This window comes from Nomascus leucogenys, chromosome 4, assembly GCF_006542625.1.
Source record: "Nomascus leucogenys isolate Asia chromosome 4, Asia_NLE_v1, whole genome shotgun sequence".
NCBI lineage: Eukaryota > Metazoa > Chordata > Mammalia > Primates > Hylobatidae > Nomascus > Nomascus leucogenys.
Genome location: NC_044384.1, coordinates 119268006 through 119289723, shown reverse-complemented (window position 1 = coordinate 119289723; position 21718 = coordinate 119268006). Strand labels below are relative to the sequence as shown.

The window sequence follows — 21718 nt, the reverse complement described above, 5'->3', positions numbered from 1 at the left end:
GAAAACAGCTTGAGCCGAGGAACACAAGACCTCTCTCAGAGGGAAAAAAAAGATAACGTAGATTAAACTATATACTTATGATTTTTGTACTTTTCTGTATGAAGTACCTCTTAAAATTTACATTAAAACAAACAAAAATACACCTCCGATCAAAGAAGCCAGACACAAAACAGTGCATACTGTACAGTTCCACTTATAAAAATCCTAGAAAATGCAAACGATGGCATATAAAAGCAGATCAGTTGGCTGCCCAACTAGAGGCTGGGGTCTTCCCACCTCGGCCTTCCAAAGTGCTGGGATTACAGGCATGACCCACCACATCCAGCCATTGATGTGTTTTACTTTTTTTACGTTAACAATCTTTAGTAATATTCTCCATACTAGCCAATTTACAAAATGTACATTATCTTTTTTGTACTCAAAAATGTGGAGCATTTGACTTACTAGGAAAAATATGAAAACAGCTCTCTACAAGGATAAAATAGAAAATTCAAAGGATTTATGCATAATCATTTTGTACCAGTGTCTCTTACTACCTTCAGAATGTCCTTCACTAATTCTTAGCTGTATTCATCTCTTAGTAAGGATATATTCTTTTTTAAAAGTCAACTTTAAGTGTAATTCGTGTAATTAGGCCAGGCATGGTGGCTCACACCTGTAATCCCAGCACCTGGGGAGGCCGAGGCGGGTGGATCACATGAGTATGGGAGTCTTATACCAGTCTGGCCAATAGGGCAAAACCCCATCTCTACTAAAAAATACAAAAATTAGCTAGGCGTTGTGGTGTGTGCCTGTAATCCCAGCTACTCGGGAGGCTGAGGCACGAGAATCGCTTGAATCTGGGAGGCAGAGTCTGCAGTGAGCCAAGATAGCGCCACTGCACTCCAGCCTGGGCAACAGAGTGAAACTCTGTCTCCAAAAAAAAAAAAAAGTGTAATTCATGTAATCAAACTGCTTCTATTTAGAGTTTGTAATACCATGGGTTTTGAGAGTTGTGTGCATGCATTCGTGAAAACCACTACCAAAGGACACAACATTTCCATTATCCCCAAACAACTCTACATGTCCCTTTGAGGTTCCTCATCACCCCAGCCTCTAGTTGGGCAGCCAACGGATCTGCTTTTATATGCCATCGTTTGCATTTTCTAGGATTTTTATAAGTGGAACTGTACAGTATGCACTGTTTTGTGTCTGGCTTCTTTGATCGGAGGTGTATTTTTGTTTGTTTTAATGTAAATTTTAAGAGGTACTTCATACAGAAAAGTACAAAAATCATAAGTATATAGTTTAATCTATGTTATCTTTTTTTTCCCTCTGAGAGAGGTCTTGTGTTCCTCGGCTCAAGCTGTTTTCCTGCCTCAGCCTCCCAAGTAGCTGGGGTTATAGGTATGCACCACAGTGCCTGATTTATGTTATTGTTTTCTGTGTTTTTAAATAGTCTAGTGGTCTTTTTTCCTTAACAACTTTTTTTTTTTTTGAGACAGAGTCTTGCCCAGGCTGGAGTGCAGTGGTGTGATCTCAGCTTACTGCAACCTCTGCCTCCCAGGTTCAAGGAATTCTCATGCCTCAGTCTCCCAAGTAGCTGGGATTACAGGTGCACGCCACCACGCCCAGTTAATTTTTGTATTTTTAGTAGAGATAGGGTTTTGCCATGTTGGCCAAGCTGTAGCTGGCCAACAGATGTATTACATCTGTAATGTACATTTTGTAATTGGCTAGTATGGAGAATGCTACTAAAGATTGTTAAAAAAGTAAAACACATCAATGGCTGGATGTGGTGGGTCATCCCTGTAATCCCAGCACTTTGGGAGGCCAAGGTTGGAAGATTGCTTGAGTCCGCAAGTTCAAGATCAGCCTGGACAATATAGCGAGACCCCCATCTCTACAAAAAATATACAGAATTAGTCAGGCATGGTGGCATGTGCCTGTAGTCCCAGCTACTTGAACTCCTGGCCTCAAGTGATCTGCCCGCCTCAGCTTCTCAAAGTGCTGGGGTTACATGCGTGAGCCATCACACCCAGCCTATTTTTCACACCTATTATGCATGAATTCATAGGAAATAAGTCCCAGCAGCTCAGGCTCCTTCCCATTGGTTCCCACAAAGTGTGCTTCTCTGGGTGGAGCAGGCTGGTACTTCAGTCTAATCCAGGTACCTTTCTCTTTGGCTTCCTTCTTTTTCTGATCATTTTCCTTCACGTGTTTCAGGAAGCTATCTCAGCTCTTAGCTTAATATGCTGCATACACCCATTAATTCTCTTGGCAAGAATCTTGCCCTTAACTTGTTTACCACAATGCCAGCAGCATGCTGGGTAACACTGTAGACTCTTCCAGTTTAGCCATGGTGACACTTGTGGGGCATTCCATTTTGAACAGCGACCATTCCCCTGATGTCTACAATATCGTATTTTTTTTAAAAAGTTTTTTTAGCTTATGTATTTATTTTTTATTTTTTTGAGACAGGGTCTCACTCTGTTGCCCAGGCTGGAGTACAGTGGCACAATCTCAGTTCACTGCAACCTCTGCCTCCTGGGCTCCAGTGATCCTCCCGCCTCAGCCTCCTGAGTAGCTGGGACTATAGGTGCTCGCCACCATGCCTGGCTAATTTTTGTATTTTTTGTGGAGACAGAGTTTCTCCATGTTGCCCAGTCTGATCTCAAACTCTTGGACTCAAGTGATCCATCAGCCTTGGCCTCCCAAAGTGCTAGGATTACAGAACTGAGCCACCATACCCTGCCAATATCACCTTTCTGATAGATTCACATATATGTGGCCAAAGGAGCAACTTCATGCTTTCTAAAAGGCCTAGAGAACATATGTCAGGTACTTCTCTCCTCTTTCCCTTTTGTATTCATCATTTTGGTAAATTACTGGAAGATGGCGATTCTGGCCAAAAGGCTATCATTTTTAATAGATTCTTTATCAGGATTAAGTTTCATTAACAGAGACCCAAAATAATACAGATGGAGTATCTCTTATCCAAAATACTTGAAACCAGAGGTGTTTTGGATTTGGGATTTTTTCTTTTTTGGAATATTTGCATTATACTTACCAGTTCATCATCCCTATTTGGAAATCCAAAATGCTCCAGTGACTATTTCCTTTGAGCATCATGTTGGTGCTCCAGAAGTCTCAGATTTTGGAGCATTTTGGATTTTGGATTTTCAGATTAGGAATGCTCAAACTGTACCGGCTGAACAAGGTACAGCCAGTACAGCTTTCTTTCTTTCTCATGTAAAATCCAGAATGTATATGACAATTGTATTCTATAGAATTCGCAGGGACCCAGGCTTCTTCCAGCTCACTTGGATGCCTTAGCCCATTTTGTGCTGCTATAACAGAACACTTGAGACTGGGTGATTTATAATGAACAGAAATGTGTTGGCTCATACAGTTCTGGAGGCTGGGAAATCCAGTATTGGGCACCAGCAGTTCTGGTGTCTCATGAGGGCACGGTCTGTTCCAAGTGGCACCTTGAATCCTGCCGGAGGGGAGGAGCGCTGACCCTCATGCAGCAGAGGAGTGGAAGAGGAAAACAGAGAGCCACTCCCAGAGTCTTTTTTCTAAGGAAAAGCCTCAATCCATTCATGAAGGCAGAACGCGCATGACCAAAACACTTCCTGTTAGGCCCCACCTCCCAACACTGCCACAGTGGCCACTGAATTTCAGCATGGGTTTTGGAGAGGACGAACACTGAATGGCATAGGGTAGCATAGGGTGTGGCCCTTGTCTTCATGGTCTATGAAAGTGACCAGAGCATCAATGTCACATCTACCTTCCAGGCAGCGAGGTTAAAAAAAGAAGAAAGAAAGAAAAAAAAAAAAAGAAAGAAAAGACAAAGAGCACATGGCAGCTATCTTTCGAGGAAGGTTCTGGAAAATCAACCTTGTCACTTGGCTTCATCTCAGTGGGTACACTAGGTGTGACCATAACTAGCTACAAGGCAGCCTGGAAAATCATTTTGGGGATCTTTTTTCTGGATAGCCATACACTTGCATTAAAATAAGAGACTATTATTGTAGAAAGAAAGAATAGATTGGGGATAAAGCAGCAGCCCGTGATACAGGCTGGTGGTGTTCCTTTGTGGGGCAGTTCTGCAGTTCTAATTGCTAGGCATGTAGGTTTGCTCCAGGGCTTTGGCTGTGATAAACCATGCTGGGATGCCCAGCTTTGGGTCTCATCTGTAGTCAGGGCCACTGCTCGCCCAAAAGCACCTTTATGTGAGTGAGAGCAAGGCCTACATAATCTGACATGCTAGCCACTAAGCATATGTACTTTTTACATTTACATTCAAATTAATTAAAATTCTTAAAAACTAAAAATTCCATTTCGAAGTCACAGTAACTACATTTTAAAGACTCGGTGGCTGGCTAATGGCTACTGTATTTGATAGAGCAAATATAAAACATTTCTATCACTGCAGAAACTTCTATTGGACAACACTCTTCCAGCTAAGGCAGCTTCATATTGGTGCGACCGGCTGGGTGAGCCAAGTGCGGGCCTGCCTCAGCCTTCCTTGACATCTCAGCCAGGCTGCCTTAGACAGGGCCCAGCAGCAAACAATATGTGGCACCTTGCCTTTAGTAATCCCAAACCCGGCAGTCTCCTCTTAGCAGCTAGCCTCAGGAGGAGTCGGATGGATTGTTGGACTGAGAGAAAACAGTGAGTACTGACTTGGGTTTCAGGGAGGCAGTTCTTGCTGGGTGGTGAGAATGTTTGTGTAACCTGAAGGTAGCATGGGCTGGTTCTCCTGTTTTCTATTCTTTTTGTGGGAAGGTGGAAGTGGGAGAGGAATTGAGCCCCATCCAACCCACCCCTATTCAGAACTGGAAAAAGTACACTTGAGAGTGGATGATTGCCTCTGAGTATTGCCATCACTCAGGAGATGGGAAGGGCTACACACGTCTGTTTTCTGAAAATTATGGTATTTTTAGCTCCAAAAGAGTTTAAAGCAGATTTAAATGCACAGTGGATAATGATAACTTTCACATCTGAGCGATCTCGGAGGACATCTGCTCGGATGCTGTTCAAACACGCTCTGACTGGCTCAATATGTTTATTTTTCTTTTGACAGTGATAAGTGGTGGAGGGAGAGAATGAGGATTTCAAGATCTGTCATAAGGCGACTAAACTGGGTTGCAGCCCAGGGTCCTCTTAGAATAGAGGAGTTTACCCTGCACTAGGTCTCCTGATCTCCCCTGGTGGGGAGGTTAAATTTAAATGTCTAGTAAAACCTTCTAGTAGAAGCTTTGGGGTGGTCTAGACTCCCATGCCTTGCAGTGAAGGGGCCACAGAGGAGCTGTGAGGGAGCACCCGGGCACCCTCATCTGGCTTTTCTGAGTACAGCAACACGGAAGCACTGCTTTGGACTCAGGGCCTGTCCGTACAGTCCTGCTTGGATGGTTCTGGTTGCAGAGAGCTCCTGCTAAATCTTTGCTGTTGGGTGGGGTCAGCTCTTCCTGTTAGAAAGTTCTCATCTGGACTCTGCGGTGGCCTCTCTGTGCCTTTCACTCACTGGCCCTAGAGCAGCACAGTGTGGCATGATCTTCTCGGGCAAGGTCCTTACTCTGTGTGCTTCAGTTTCCTATCATGTTCCCATGATAATAGGACCTGCCCTGTGACAATGTTGTGAGGTTTAAATGAGGTAATAATATATGAAGCTGTTAGAACAGTTCGATAAGGTTTGCTGTTGCTATTTTTTATTAGCTTTTCTTCTCCTAAGCTACTTTTTTTTTTGAGACAGGCTCACTCTGTCACCCAGGCTGGAGTGCAGTGGCATGATCTCGGTTCACTGCAACCTCTGCCTCCCCGGCTCAAGTGATCCTTCCACCTCAGCCTCCCAAGTAGGTGGGACAAAAGGTGCGTACCACCACGCCCAGCTAAGTTTTTGTATTTTTGGTAGAAACAGGTTTTCGCTATGTTGCCCAGGCTGGTCTCAAACTCCTGAGCTCAAGCAATCCACCCACCCCAGCCTCCCAAAGTGCTAGGATTATGCCCAACCTAAGCTACCCTTTTACCTCCCAAGCCTTGGTGTAGGCCAGGGAGGCACTCTCCTTTGACACCCAATTGCAAAGGGTCAGGCAGGTCTTTTTGACGGAGGGTGGAGGAAGGGCAGATTTCCCACACTGGAGGAGCAAGGCACAGGGGACAGAGCGGGCTGCAAAGCCAGGCACCAGGGGCGCATCCAGACTCCATCTTTTACCAGTGAGGTGTTCTCAGCAGCCGCTAAACCTCTCTGAGCCTCAGTTGTGCCAGTTGGGAAATAGGAGGATAGGTACATACTTCAGGGTCGTGGGAATGATGATGAGGCAGTGTGTAACTAGCCTGGGCTGGCCAAAGGCACGTAATAAATAAGTGCCTCTCCTCCTCTGTTGACAGGAGCCTCTTGTTGAACAGAAGTCCATGTTCTGTCCCATTCAGCCCATAGACATTTCCTGGGGTTGGTTTTTCATATAACAGTTTCAGAATGGTTCATGTTGTGATGGAGGGGGACATAGGGACACAGTCCAGGGGGCATCAGAGAGCAATTTCAGGAATCTGACCAGTTGGCCCACAGCCTAAGCCTTGCCACATTGCATGGCAACTTCAATAAAACCACTTGGCCAGCTCACCCAAGGGCTGGCCTCCGGGCTTCGGCAGTCAGACCCACTGCATGTCCCCAGGTGTCAATCTGTTGCCCCAGTAGTGGTTGCAGCCCCAGTGCAGGCTACAATTGCACCAACTTCCCTGAAAGAATGTCAATACCAGGAGGGTCTTGAAAAATCTTGTCTAAGCCCTGAATTTTACATCTGAGGTGAAGATGGCCTGAGAGGTGGAGTGGTTGGCCCTAGGTCACACTGTGATGCTGTAGAAGCTCTCTGGATGTCAGTGCCGTGTACCGCTTCTGTCTCCTTGCAGCCTCCTTAGTCTGGCTGCTATGCTGGGAAGGGTGTCCAGACCTAGATGGGCCCAGCTCCAGGTGTTCTTATGGTCCCTGCTCTTAGCCTCTGCATAGCACTCATCCTAAAAGGTCTGGGTGTCCCATCCTGACTCGGCAGCTTACCCCTTCTAGAAGCAGAGCTGCAGAACGGGATCCCACCCGACCCCCCAGTGTCTCTCCAGGCTCCTTTCACACAGCCTCTGCCTTGCCTCTTCCCTGATGCTGCCTGTTGCTGAGAGTGTGTAAGCCAGGAATTACCCCCTTCCATTGTCCCTGCACGTGGAAGTTTGAAATGATTGCTGTCTGAGAACTGATGAAACCTATAGTTCGCATAGCCTGTGTGGCAGGAAAAGGCTGAGAAGCTTTCGCAGGTTCGGGCAAGTTGGTACCTTACGAAGACATATGCACTTGGTCAGGCTGTCAGTTCCTAGGACCAATTCCTCATCAGCTCTGCCTGCATCATTTTTAGAGAATTTTTCTACTTTTTCCTTTCTGTGTTGACTGCAATGAGAGGCATAAGCGGCAACCCCAGTAAGCTCTCACATTATCGCTCAGGAAGAGCAGACACTGGGGGGGCCTTCCTATCCCCATCCTTTATTCTCTAGCCCTCTTCATTCCACGTCACCCCATGGGAGAGGGCAAGAGAGGGCTCTGTTCTGTGGGTCTGTGGGGAGTAGACGGAAACTTCAGGAGGCCCAATTGGATGTTTTTTTCATGTGAAGTAGCTTTGCGCCTCAGTCTTCTGGTGAGCGATAGCTGTATCTAAATGACCAAGTCTGTTTGTCATGGTGACCCCGGCCACATCAATGCTGTGTTTGATGTGTTTTATCAAAAACTGCCTGTGTACTAGAGAAGACATTTTTATTCCCCAGCTCATTTTGTTTTTCACCTCATCCCTCACATTTATAGGCCCTGATGTTTTAAGAAAAGTTATTCTTTCACTATAAAACCTGGTTTTATTAAAATACACTTATTTTAACTCATTTCCCAAACTAAATTCATGTTTTAAAATCTCCCACGGCTCTCTGTATAGTCACCAGGTATTACTGGAATCACTAGTGTGGTTAGACAGTTGGATGTTTGCTTTTTGGGGGGCATTGAGTGTTCTTGGTAAGGAGCTGAAAAAGTGGAAGGGGCCAGGAACTCAGGGGCTCAACTGAAGTTCCAACTGAGTTGCCACCTGTGCAACTGTGCAAGTGTTACTTGTCATAGGTGGTAATCTGACTTTTACTTATTATTTGGGCCCAGCTCAGATGCCGCCTCCTCCATGTGGCCTTCCCTGCTTTGAACGGAAGCTTGTGGCTCCTGCCGCTTGTCAGCACACTCTCTCCCTCTGCCTTTTTTTTTTTTTTGAGACGGAATCGCGCTCTCACCCAGGCTGGAGTGCAGTGGTGCGATCTCCGCTTACTGCAAGCTCTGCCTCCCGGGTTCATTCCATCCCTCTGCCTTTTGATGTGCTTTGTTGTGTCTCTTTTCTCAGCCAGATTGTCAGCTCCTTGAGGACAAGCTCTGTGTCTAACTCTCATCTTTGCAGCTCTCCCCTGGGGGCATCTTCAGCCCCTGCATTCCCCTTGCCAGCCGCTAGCCCCGCAATCACTGTGTCCCTCCAGGGCTGAGTGGGGTGCTCCCCACACAGTGCATGCTCAGTGCATACCTGTTGAAACGGAATTTCAGATTCTCAGTACCTTTTATGGAACATCACTTTCTGCTGAGCGTTAACAGTTATTTGTACACGTTTTATTTTTCCTGTAAGGTCAGGGCTGGTAAACATTTTCCATCAGGGCCAGACAGAAGAGGCCTTGTGGACCATACGGTCCCTGTTGCAATTACTCAAATCTGCAACCATAGACGATGTGTAAATGAATGGGTATGGCTGGGTTCCCATAAAACATTATTTACAAAACAGGCACTTGGCCTAGATTGCCAGACCCCATAGCAGATTATCAGCTTCTGAAAAGGCAGGCTCTGTGTCTCATTTGCCTTGTGTCTAGCAGAGGCCATGCAAAGAGTGAGTGCTCCATAAATACTCATTTGGGGATTATTAAATGAAACAAAAGGCTGGAATTTGAGCTGCACACATACAGGCAGGCCTCATGACCCAGTGTTTCAACTCCTAGGTCATACCCAACAGGATTGCCTGCACGTAGTCACCAGAGGGCATGTGCCAGGGTGTCCATGGCAGCACTATTTGTCATGGCCCCAAACTGGAAACTACCCCAGTGCCAGTTGACAGGAGATAATTAAATAAATTACAGCATATTCACAAAATGGAGTACTATGCAGCAATTAAAATAAATGTGCTCTATGTAAAAATATGGATGAATCTCACAAACATGATGTTGAATTAAGATGAAGCTACACATAAAATATTACATATTGTATGACTCCATTCACAAAAAGTTGAAAGGCAGGTAAAACACATCTATGCTGTGAGAAGTGAGGAGAGTGGTTACCTTTGGTGGTGGAGGTGGCTGGAAGGGGGTCTCGGGGGCTTCCTGCAGCTCTGGCTGTGCTTTTTTCCTTGATCAGTGTGCTGGCTATGGGGGTGTGGTCAATTTGTGAAAATTCTTCAATCTGTCCACTTAGGATTTGTGTACTTTTCTGTATGAATGTTATGGTTGCATAAAGCATTCCATTTAAAATGAAACAAAAAGTAGTTTGTCCAAACATTATTTAACCAAAGACTATTATCAGCCGTTCTGATTTTCTGGCCAATGCTCTTCAATTGCTGACCCCAAATATGGGCTCTTTGTCCTAGAAAGGGGAATATGGAAGCCTTGTCTCTCCTTTCGTCATCTCTTTCACCCAGGTGTACAAGAGCAGAACCCGGCATTGAGCATTTTGAAGATGGAGCCAATGTCCCTGGTCTGCCCCTGCCTCGGCATCCCCCACCACCTCTGGCATCCATACGCACACTGGGTGCTGTAACGGCATCTGGGCTTTGTCATCTCCTTTGCAGAACATCGTAGCTGTGGGAGCTGGGTTCTGCGACGGCCTCCGCTGTGGAGACAACACCAAAGCTGCCGTCATCCGCCTGGGACTCATGGAAATGATTGCTTTTGCCAGGATCTTCTGCAAAGGCCAGGTGTCCACAGCCACCTTCCTAGAGAGCTGCGGGGTGGCCGACCTGATCACCACCTGTTACGGAGGGCGGAACCGCAGGGTGGCTGAGGCCTTCGCCAGAACTGGGAAGGTAGCCCCTCACCTGCTCTCCCGCACCCCCTCCTTCCTTACTTGAGACCCCTGGCTTGGGGTGAGCTGCAGCCCAGCAGAGATTTCATGCTAGCATCTATTTGCTGGGATTGTTCTGTTTGCCTGGCTGCTTTTTCACTTGACTCTTCTGTTCTTTATCTTTGTGTCTTTATCTTTCCTTGGCTTCCAGCAGGGGATTGAAGCTCTTCCTGTCACTCTGCTCTTGAAATAATTGATGCTAGGCCAGGCATGGTGGCTCGTGCCTGTAATCCCACCACTTTGGGAGGCCAAGGTGGGAGGATTGCTTTAGGCCACAAGTTCAAGGCCAGCCTGCACAGCATAGCAAAACCCATTCTCTACCAAAAAAAAAAAAGAAAAAAAAAACACTTAAAAATTAAACAAATAAATGATTCTTTAGTCTTTACCATAGCTTTTTAAATATATAATCCTTTGTTTTTAAGACCATTGAAGAGTTGGAGAAGGAGATGCTGAATGGGCAAAAGCTCCAAGGACCGCAGACTTCTGCTGAAGTGTACCGCATCCTCAAACAGAAGGGACTACTGGACAAGTAAGTCTCTCAGTTGCCCATGAGACCAGATAAATATCCATCATTCCTATTCTCAGGACTTCCAGCCCCACGGAGATGAGCTAGACTATTTGACAAGTGCCCTTAGAACTTATCTGGACTAGTTCAGTCCTTTGTATTATGTGAACGTCTGTGATGAGAAGCATCTACCTACTCCGAAAACATGTGTTTATACAAAACCAGGCTCAACTTCAATGAAAGGAGCTCAATTCTATAAGTCATGTTATAAAATATGAAATTTAAGATTCTAGTTTGTCTTGCAGGGTGTTTGGTAAATGCTACATATCATGTTTTAAAATTTGTAAAAATGATTACTTTTTTGTTTTTATAAAAAAGCATGGTTATGTTATTAAAATGTCAAGTCAAAAAAGAAGGAAGGACGAGTTAGCCCAACATTATACCATTAGAAGGTAGCTCTGTTAAGGTTTGGTGCACAGCCTTCCAGTCTCTTCATTGGGTAGGTAGATGGGGCATAGGATGGGATGGGATGGAATCGGATGAAGTGATGGATGATGGGTGGGTGGGTTGGCAGGTGGGATGGGATGGGATAAGATAGATGGATGGATGGATGGATGGATATGGATGGATAATGGATGGGTGCATGGGTAGATGGATGAGTGGATGGGTGGGATGGGTGAATGGATGGATGATGCATGGGTAGGTGGGATGAGATGGCTGGCTGGCTGGCTGGTGGATGGATGGATGGATGATGGATGGGTGCATGGGTAGATGTGTGAGTGGATGGGTGGGATGGGCGAATGGATGGATGATGGGTGGGTGGGATGGGATGGGATGAGATAGATGGAGGGATGGATGTTGGATGGGTGCATGGGTAGATGGGTGAGTGGATGGGTGGGATGGGTGAATGGATGGATAGATGGGTGGGTGCATCCATCCTCCATTGCCCTTCCAGGCCAGTTGTGTGTTGAAGGTGGGCTTAAGTCAGTTTATTTGCCACCTGATTGAAAGAGTGAGCCCTGTAGCACCAGAAAAGCTTCCCAGCCTCTCCTGAGGCCGGTCCCCAGCCCTACCTGCTCCACCACTTTCTCTTGCCAATTTACTGAGCATGATTGTGGGGGACCATAATCATGATGCCAACTACACCACCGCATAAATGCTTATGCAGCATATTGTATGTATCCTTAACTCTCCTGTAATACTCTCTGGGGGAGGGGAAGTCTGGTTGCCTAGGACTGGAGGGAGCTGGGCAGCTGGATTGACATGCTGATTGTGGCTAATTCAGAGCATGAGCTTCTCTCCAAGCTGGGAGGAGGGTCGTGGACGTTGTTGCTATTATCTCTGGTTGCAGCTCCTTCATCCTGGTTCTGTCAGTTTAGGTGTCTGCTGTTCCCAGTCATGCATCTTTACCTCCCCCTGCACCCAGCACCCCTCCTCCTTTTACCCAGAACAAATTAATCAGCCATGGAGTTCCGTACTGAAAGTTAAAAATGAGGGTGGATGGAGCATTTGTCTTCCCTCTTTAATTTGCACTTTATTTTTCTGAAATGGCTTTTAAAACCAGCCATGCAGAGATGGAAGTTCACAAACAGGCTGCCAAAGGAGAACTACCTTTAAATTGTGACTAAAAGGAAAATGCCTCTGACATGCATGAAATCCTTACCTACTTAGCAGCAGACAGTGATATGTTTGTGTGTGGTTGGACTACTTTAATGACCACTGAGCATTTATCAAGGAATTTTTTTAAGTCTCAAAAAAAAAAATGCTTGGCTGTTTAGTGAGACTCTCCCAACCAGAATTTTCAAGTGGCATCTGTGTGCTACTATGGGGTGCCTTGATAGGATTCTCTGGATGGACAGCTTGGCTGGGCATTAGCCTGTTAGCTCCAGGGGGACATGGACTAGAACTGCGATTCTGGGGCCAGTAGCTGCCTGTTTTCAAAAGCAGGTGTAATCACGCAGGTAAATCTCTGCTCTGAGCAGACATCTCTCCTTGGTCATGTCCCATTTTATTTCTTCTGATTAGAAATTGAACAGGCTGCACCAGTGCTTAACGACGTCACTGCTGGATTGGACGTGGCAGCACCCTTCTCCTGGGCTGGAGTGTAGAATCCCCTGGGACTCCTCCCTATTCCTTGTACCACCTGCCTCCCAAAGGCAGAGGCCTGTTGTGCTCCCTTTGCACCACCTCTCACTTTGATTCCTTTTTTCTTCTTCATTCTGACCACCACTGCTCCAGTCTTCCTCTGTTTCCTTCTCCCTTCCCTTCTCTTCTCCATTGCTATAGAAAAAATAGCAGGAGGGCAGCATTCAAGGCTGCCCTGTGGCTTATTAGCCATGTGGCCTTGGGCAAGTCACGTATTTAGCTGTTCTGTGCCCCAGTATTCTTATCCACAAAATTAAGATGGAAGACCAGATGATCACCATGATCCCTACTAGCTTGAGCATTCACATTCAGAGGCGTCCTGCTCTTACAGAGTGAAGCACATAGTCCTTAGACAGAGGTGGCCCCCCTCAATTTAGCACCAGTGTAACTTCCTGCAGTACATCCTCTCACTCCCTATGGTACCTTCTTTTCTTGAATGGAACTTTTCTTTGCCTCCTTCTCAGACTCTCATTTTACCTTAATTACCTTTTCAAAGGCCCTGTCACATTCTGAGATATTAGGGGTTAGGACCTAAGCATATTAATTGGGAGGAGGGCACAATTCAGCCCATACACAACATGTTCTCTGAGGGGCATGTTGCAAGCTCCTGGGTCTCACTCTGTCACCCAGGCTGGAGTGCAGTGGTACAATCTCAGCACTGCAATCTCCGCCTCCCATGTTTAAGTGATTCTCTTGCCTCAGCCTCTCCAGTAGCTGGGATTACAGGCATGCGCCCCCATACCCAGCTAATTTTTGCATTTTTAGTAGAGACTGGTTTTTACCACGTTGCCCAGGCTGGTCTTGAACTCCTGGCCTCAAGCGATCTGCCTACCTTGGCCTCCCAAAGTGCTGGGATTACAGGCATGAGCCACCACGCCTGGCCTGGCTTTATTTATAATACTGCACATCCCTGCACTTAGTCTGAAGTCTGAAACATCTTAAGCCCTCAGTATTGATTAGTGGGATAGCTGACTGACTGGTTTGTCAATTTTTTTTTTTTTTTTTTTTTTTTTTTTTTTTTTTTTGAGACAGAGTCTCGCTCTGTCACCCAGGCTGGAGTGCAGTGGCATGATCTTGGCTCACTGCAACCTCCACCTCCCAGGTTCACGCCATTCTCCTGCCTCAGCCTCCTGAGTAGCTGGGACTACAGGTGCCCACCACCACGCCCAGCTAAGTTTTTGTGTTTTTAGTAGAGATGGGGTTTCACCGTGTTAGCCAAGATGGTCTCGATCTCCTGACCTCGTGATCCACCTGCCTCGGCCTCCCAAAGTGCTGAGATTACAGGTGTGAGCCACCACACCCGGGCCTCTGGTTTGTCAATTTTTTAAATGAAATGTTGTCTTTTTCTTCCTTTCACCTCTAACTTTATTTAGAGAGTCTTCCAAACTGATCTAATTGGCCTTTTAACATTTTATGTAATAGAAAATAATATTTAGATGGGCAGTGTAGCCTAATGGTTGATCATTGGCTTCAGAGTCCAAAACTGTGGTTCAATTTACTCATATATAGAATGGGGACAATATTTTCTACCTCATGGGGTGATTGTAAGGATTAAACAAGTTACTTGTCTGTAGAAATTTCCCTTCCACACACCTCATATCTCTTGTTAACATCCCTTCCACAGAATGCACTTTGGAAATGCTAGTTTTAAAAGTTGGGAGTGCTTTCAGCTGCAAGAGCAACACACAGTTATAACAGGGAATATGGAGGTGAACATTATTAAAGTGTTGGCCCAGTGGCTCTGGCTCTGGATTAGAATCTCAGTGATCCTGTTGGCCTTCCCTTGAACCTCAAGATGGCTGCAGCAGCTCCAGGCATCACTTTCACTTTTACACTCAGGAAGGGAACAAGAGTAGTCTGGGGTAACAGATTTTTCCTCTAGTGCCTCTCAAGGAGAGACATCTTCCCCGAGAAACCTTCAGCAGATATATTATGTCTTGCTGCCTAGGACTGTGTTACTTGACTAATTCTAGGTGAAAGGCTAGGAAGGTGAGTAGTCTCTTCCAACCTTGGGGAAAGGGAGAAGCAGGTTGGAAATGGCTTTGGATGGCCAGTCATCTGCTACCACACTGCTTTGGGGACATACGCATTGTTCTTGTTTCAGGAACAGGGAAACATAGCATGGAAGGACAAAGAAAGGGGCTGAAGTTTCTAGGCTTTAAATCCCATCCACAGGAATTTATTCAACGAATTCTCACAGAGCACCTGCCCCTTGCTGTGCATGGTGCCAGGCACTGAGGACACAGTAGTGAAAAAAACAGACTTGGTCCCAGTCCTCATGGAGCTTTCTTGGTCCAGGACACACTGTCCATCTTGTGGCTGCTATTATAAGCTGTTGTTACTGCACATCCACCATTTTCCAAGTGTGTACTGTACGCTTCACACGTAAGTCATTTAATACTTGCAGCAAGGCTGTGTATCCAATCCCATTTTACAGATTGCAAGCAGGGTCAGAAGGGTTGTGAAACTTGCCCAGAGTTAGTAGGCTGTAGAGTCAGATTTGATTAGGTCTACCTGACTCCAAAAAAATAACAAAACATTCCACAAAAAAGTAACAAAACATTCCATACCTTAAAAAAACTACAATGAAGAAACAACCCTACAACGATAGAGTCTCGTAAAGACATATGATCTATTAGTACTATTTGTTTTTCTTAAATTAAATTATCGTTATAAGATTCTGTCCAGCTAATTTTCAGGATTGCCTTTCAAGACTCTATTGATTCTGCCAAGCTCACTTTGAGCTATTTGTCTGTGTGTATTTAAAAGCCTGGGCAGGCGCGGTGGCTCACACCTGTAATCTCAGCACTTTGGGAGGCCGAGGGGGGTGGATCATGAGGTCAGGAATCCGAGACCAGCCTGACCAACATGGTAAAACCCCATCTCTACTAAAAATACAAAAATTAGCCAGGCATGGTGGCGCACACCTGTAATCCCAACTACTCTCAGGAGGCTGAGGCAGGAGAATCGCTTGAACCCAGGAGGCAGAGGTTGCAGTGAGACAAGATCACGCCACCGCACTCCAGCCTGGGCGATAGAGTGAGACTTTGTCGCAAAAGGAAAAAAAAAAAGAAAAAAGCCTGATGAAATTATTTCTTTAATGATTTTTCACTTATATCTGTATTCACATCTTGGTAGAAAAGGTAAGATAAATCAAGCTCCTGACATAAGATGAGTTCTTTGCTAATCGTGGGTCCTCACTCGGATTCTTGCGGGAGCATTCCAGCCTACATTATTTGTGGTGATGTTTAGACTGCCTCATTGTTATTTTGGGATGATTCTTTCTGGAAAAGGAAGAGCAATGCCTCCTTGCAATTTAAAAATTTATTTTTACAACTTTTAAAATAATGACAGAATACAGACTCCTCCAAGATTTGACCAAGAGTCAGCACCACAACTCCTTATGTAAATGACAACAGTTTGCCCTGGTAGGATTACCATGTGACTTGTTTGTGGACAGTGCGCTCCAGGCTTAATTAGGCAGAGGATGGTCTAGGTTGCACCAGGATCTGACAGCCACATTCCAGAGGCTCTCTGCAGACCAAATAAGAAAGGAATGTAGAAAGTGCTCACTGTATTTTCCATAATCACATATTAACCTGCAATCTGTTAGGACAGAAAACCTAACTTACTCTCTGAGGTAAATCCAGTGGCCTAACCATGTCTTTTCACATTTCTTCCCAACTAGGTTTCCATTGTTTACTGCAGTGTATCAGATCTGCTACGAAAACAGACCAGTTCAAGAGATGTTGTCTTGCCTTCAGAGCCATCCAGAGCATACATAAAGTGAATCATGCAACGTGTTGGGGGAAGTTCTGCCTTTCTGATCAATCTTTTGGGTTCACGTGGAAACAAGGACTTGGCAACATGATGTTTGACTGTAATCTCATCATGGATATGTATGAATTTTTACAGGTTCGTTTTTGAATTGTGAGAGGCAGTTCATTGGCAAAGATGTACTGGGCAGTAACTAAACACACATGCAAACGTGTGAATGGTGGTTTATTCCTCATTCTGTGGATGTTTCTATGAGCCAAAATTAAATGTCTTTTTTCAAAATTGCTTATGAAATTTCCACACAATCGTAGCTTATAAAATTGGAACGATCTCAGCTAAATTTTTTAGATGTAATTCATATATATTTGAATTGAGGATTTTTTTTCTCATTTTTCTAATATTAAATTTTAACAAGCATTAACATGGTAGAGTGGAGGAGTGAGTGTGTTCAAAGATCAACATATTTAACTTTTAAACATTATCTCAAAGCCAGCATAATTAACTACTTTGATTGTGGGCTGACCTTTGTTTTTTTAACAATCAGGTATTTTTAATTAGGTAATCCACTCATGTATTTCCCCCTCACTGCAGTTGTCTGCGTTTTTAGCCTCTTTTCTCTTCGTTAGTTGTCAGAATGTGCCTTCGTCAAGGCTCAGAGGTAATAGAAGACAGAAAATTCATCTGGGATTTTCCTGCTATGGCTGGCACATTCTTCTGATTAACAGACACTTGTATGATGCTTTAGGCCAGTTAGTGCATTTTTTAGCAAACATTTATCTTAAGCATCACAGATCCACTGGGGGGGTGCAGGGGGTTACTGTTACTCCTCTTGTCACTCCTCCTGGTCACCTAGTGAGCAAGGACAGAGCCAGGAGTCAAGTGCAATGCCAAGGTGCATGGCCCTCTGAGAAGTCACTGGGCTGATTTGACCTCCGACTGATTGTGGCAAATGCCATGTGCAGCCTTTCCTGAGGCCATAGGAGGGCTTCCTGCAGCTCAGATCTATGCAGGCCATCCTCTCAACAGGTGCCACTCCAAGGGCGGTCCTCAGTGCAGCAGCATCAGCTTCACTTGGGGGTGAGGGGATGGGGGTGGGGGGGGGGGCGGCGGTCTCAGAAATGCAGGTTCCCAGGTCCCACCCTGGACCCCTGAAGGGGTGTGGCAGCTGTGTTTCTGATGCTTACTACAATTTGTGAACCACTACTTTAGAAAATCTGCTTTAACTTGGCATTCCTCTAATTGTGTTCCCTAGGAAATGACTGTCCCAAGATCCAGTGATTATTCCAGGTGTTCCCTGGAAAGGTCAAGTGAGTTTGGGAAACACTACGTCTGTACACCTCTTGGAGGTGTAGAATGTGTGTTTATACATCAGTGGAACCCATTTTTCTAGCCTAGCAAGTCCCAAACACATTACACTGAAGAGATTTTGGTGAGGAAACTTGCTGGAGTTTTCAGGGAACACTGTTCTAGGCTTAGGTGACCTTAGGATCACTCAAGTAGAGCCTTCACTCCCTGCGAGAAATTAGGATGAATAACTACCTGTGGTATTGTTGGTTCTGAACTTTTACAGTTCAGGCCTGCTGTGAATCTTTGATGAAGCTTTAAGGTGACACTGTTGTACAAGATGTCAGCTTTGCTGAAACGCACATTACCTGGAATAAGTGCTTTAATTGTAGAATTAGAATGAGATTTACTGTACTGTTTTAAACGAGATTGGCTTCAGAATCCATTACAGTTAACTTACATAGCACTTGATACGTGTTAAAGGAACATATGAATGTAATTTATATATTCCTGGAATTTAAGTTACTTTGTGAGATTTGGGCCTGTCCCTCAGCACCAGTTTAGGATTTCTTTTTTTTCTATACCTTGAAATGATTATAAAATAGATTTTCATGGAAATTTTAAAAACTCTATCCAAAACATTTTTGGAGCATTTTAAAGCCCCATACACAGAAGTATATGAAAGCACACAAAACACTCCAAGTTTCACGCCACCGTTAACCCACTTTGCTTGTCTCATGAAAAATCTTTGTTAAAGTTTGTACATAGGTAACAAAAAGTTACTTTAAAAGATACATAAAGGGCTGTAAGCTAATTGTGTCTAGTAAGTAGCATAATGAGATGTGAAGAGTTGGGACTTTGCGTGTTTTGCGTATTTTCGTCTGCATTCAGCTTCTTACTCTGGGTGTGTACTTGAGTGTTATTTCTTTACAAATGCCCTTGTAATTACCACTCTGAAGTCTGCTGACTGTGTCTCTTGAACATACTTAGGATATTCTGCACATTATGGAAAAAGGTAAATTTTAGAAGTTTCTGCTCTACTAACGGTAGATATTTATGACTCTGCGAGTTATCTATTTTTATAACCACCTGTGGTCCATTGTTCATTTTAATTCACATTTCTTATGAAGTATGGTAACAGGGAGGGAGACACCTAGACTAGCAGCTCAACTTGTACTACTTCAGCCAATCTGTGAATGTAAAAACTACACTGTTGCCTTGCTAGGATCCACCCTCCTATAATATGGAACAAATATCCGAATGAAATCCACCCTAGGAGATGGAGTCAAACTAAACTGTGGTTTTTCATTTAACTTTTGACTACAAATGGCCCCATGGCATCCACACCAAGAAGGTGTTGTGACAAGGTGCCAGTGTGCAAAGGGAACTTTAGTTTTTCCACTGGTTCTTATCTGCTAGCCTTTTACATACGTGTGTACTATATTTGTTTATAGACTGTAGGTGGATATATAATTTAAAAGCTTGATTTAATAAAGCTTGATTTAATAAAACTTAACCCCCTAAACTTGCACCATGGATCCTGTTTTTCTTTTTATCAGCTTAGGTAATCATTTATTTGTCAGCTCTTTCTTTTTTCCTGAACTGTGTTTCATTACCAATATCAAAAACAGTTTTCAACAGAAGGGCTTCATCTCTAATCCCAGGCCTTAAATGCATCTGTTTTTATTGTTTACTGATATTTTTATATAATTGCAGCTTAGGATGGAGACCTTCTAGTGAATTTGAAATCCCCTTCTCCCCACTCCATGTATACCTTTAAAAGCTGGGAAAATATAACCAGTGCTGGTCTCGTAAAAATATAAGGGAAATTCCTAGAATCCTGAAACAAATAGGGGACTGATTGCCAGAGTCGAAAGGATTGAGTTGTGAAGCTTATGTTACACGAGAGCCCACCAAAGGCTATGTTGTCAGGGAAAAAAATGAAACAAGAAAACCCAGGTAGAGGCACAAACAAGGAAGCTGGGCTCCATGTGGAGAAAAATGTGTTGTTTTGTTTGCTACAGAGTCTTGCTCTGTCACCCAGTGGTGGCACACACCTGTGGTCCCAGCTACTCAGGGGGTTGAGGTGGGAGGATCACCTGAGCCCAGGAAGGTTGAGGCTACAGTGAGCAGAGATCATGCCAATGCACTCCAGCCTGGGAGACAGAGTGAGACACTGTCTTGAAAAGATAAAATAATTGAAAAATAATTCATTATGAGTGAAAACCAACAGATTTTTAAAAACAGAGTTAGAACCTTAGGATTTCAGATAATTTGAGTAATATGATAGATGCTTTTTTAAAATCATTTGAAATCCTTTATAGAGATGGGGTCTTGCTATGTTGCCCAGGCTCGACTGCAGTGGTGTGATCATAGCTCACTGCAGCCTCCAACTCCTGGGCCCAAGCAATCCTCCTGCCTCAGCCTCCCAAGTAGCTAAGACTCCAGGGACATGGTGCCACACCCAGCTTTTTTTTTTTTTTTTAAGTAAACATAGGGTGTTGCTATGTTGCCCAGTCTGGTCTCAAACTCCTGGCCTCAAGCAATCCTCCTGTCTTGGCCAAGCCCTGGGACTACAAGCAACAGCCTGGCCAGATGCTTTGAAAGATATTTTTAAAAATAAAGGCATAAAAGAAGATTAAAAAATAAATTATATGGGTGGAAAAAAAAAAAGAACCCAGCCAGGCAGATTTGAAAAGGAACCTATTCAAACATTTAGGAATGAATGTAATCATTTGAAGTTTAAAAATAGGCAGATGGGAAGATTAAAGACTAGATTTGACAGAGCTGCAGATGGAATTGGCAAACTGGAAAATAGATCTGAGGATATTAAAGTAGCAAAGACAATATTTGAGAATTTAAAGGTTAAGTGGAAGATAGAATAGGACTTGAACATACATCTGATAGGAGTTACAGAAGAGAGAAAAGGGAGGCAATTTTTGAAGAAAAGGCTGAAATTTGTCCCGATTTAATTATGTGCATTCAATTTTATGTTATTCTCCATAATGTGTTTCCATTAAAATTTAATCACGTGGTCTTTATAACTTTTTATGACTGCATATAAACTAAGTTGATGGTGAACATTTTTGAGGAAATACGCTTTATGAAGAATCTGTATGGATAATCTAATTTACTGAAGCTATGATTGATTCAAGTTACTGAAGCAAGTGATGTTACCTTTGGTAGGGATGGGAGACAGCAGGCATGGTACTGTGGGAAGACTTGTTCTAGCTCCTGCTTAACATTTAATATCCATGTTGTTTAGCCAAGACAGCTAACTTCTCTTTGAGGTTCATTTTTCTCATTGCTAAGTGGGAATAATATCTGTGCAGCCTGCCTCATAGGATTGCTGTAAAGGTCCGTAAAGAGCAGGAAATCAACATATTAAAGGAGAAAAATTAAATGATCATGGCAGTATCTCCTTGTGGCAGAAACAATGCCATGTGTTCACTAAATTATTTTTTCTTTTTTTTTTTTTCTGTAGATACACAGTTAAATTACATATCCCAACCTCCCCAGCAGTTAGGTGGCATCACATGATTGAGTTCTAGCCAATGACATAGGGAGAGAAAAATGCCACTTTCAGGTATTATGTTCTGTCTGATTCGTTATTATTTCTTCTGTGTGTGCTGGTTGGATATCAATTTCCAGTATGTTCTGGAAGTCATACATTGAAGATGATGGACCCCTTTTCAGCCAGGATTCTACAAGACAATATGGAGAAAGTACCCCCCAATCACATTAGTCTGTGATTGATAGGTACAAAAATTATTGTATTATGCCACTGAGACATAGGGGTTACTTGTCACAGCAGCTAGCATAACTTCACTCCATACATTGCTTAAAAGATGTTTGAGGAG

General features: G+C 44.1%; 1 protein-coding gene across 1 annotated transcript in view; it reads left to right on the top strand.

The window, feature by feature from the left end:
• Positions 1–19389, top strand: part of GPD1L (glycerol-3-phosphate dehydrogenase 1 like) — a 64014-nt gene extending 44625 nt beyond the window's left edge. Inside the window, exons 6-8 of the mRNA XM_012499244.2 lie at positions 9876–10109; positions 10570–10676; positions 16486–19389. Coding sequence (XP_012354698.2) covers positions 9876–10109; positions 10570–10676; positions 16486–16582 — 438 coding nt within the window. The 3' untranslated portion in view covers positions 16583–19389. The remainder of the gene's footprint in view (positions 1–9875; positions 10110–10569; positions 10677–16485) is intronic.
• The last annotated feature ends 2329 nt before the right edge of the window (positions 19390–21718 follow it).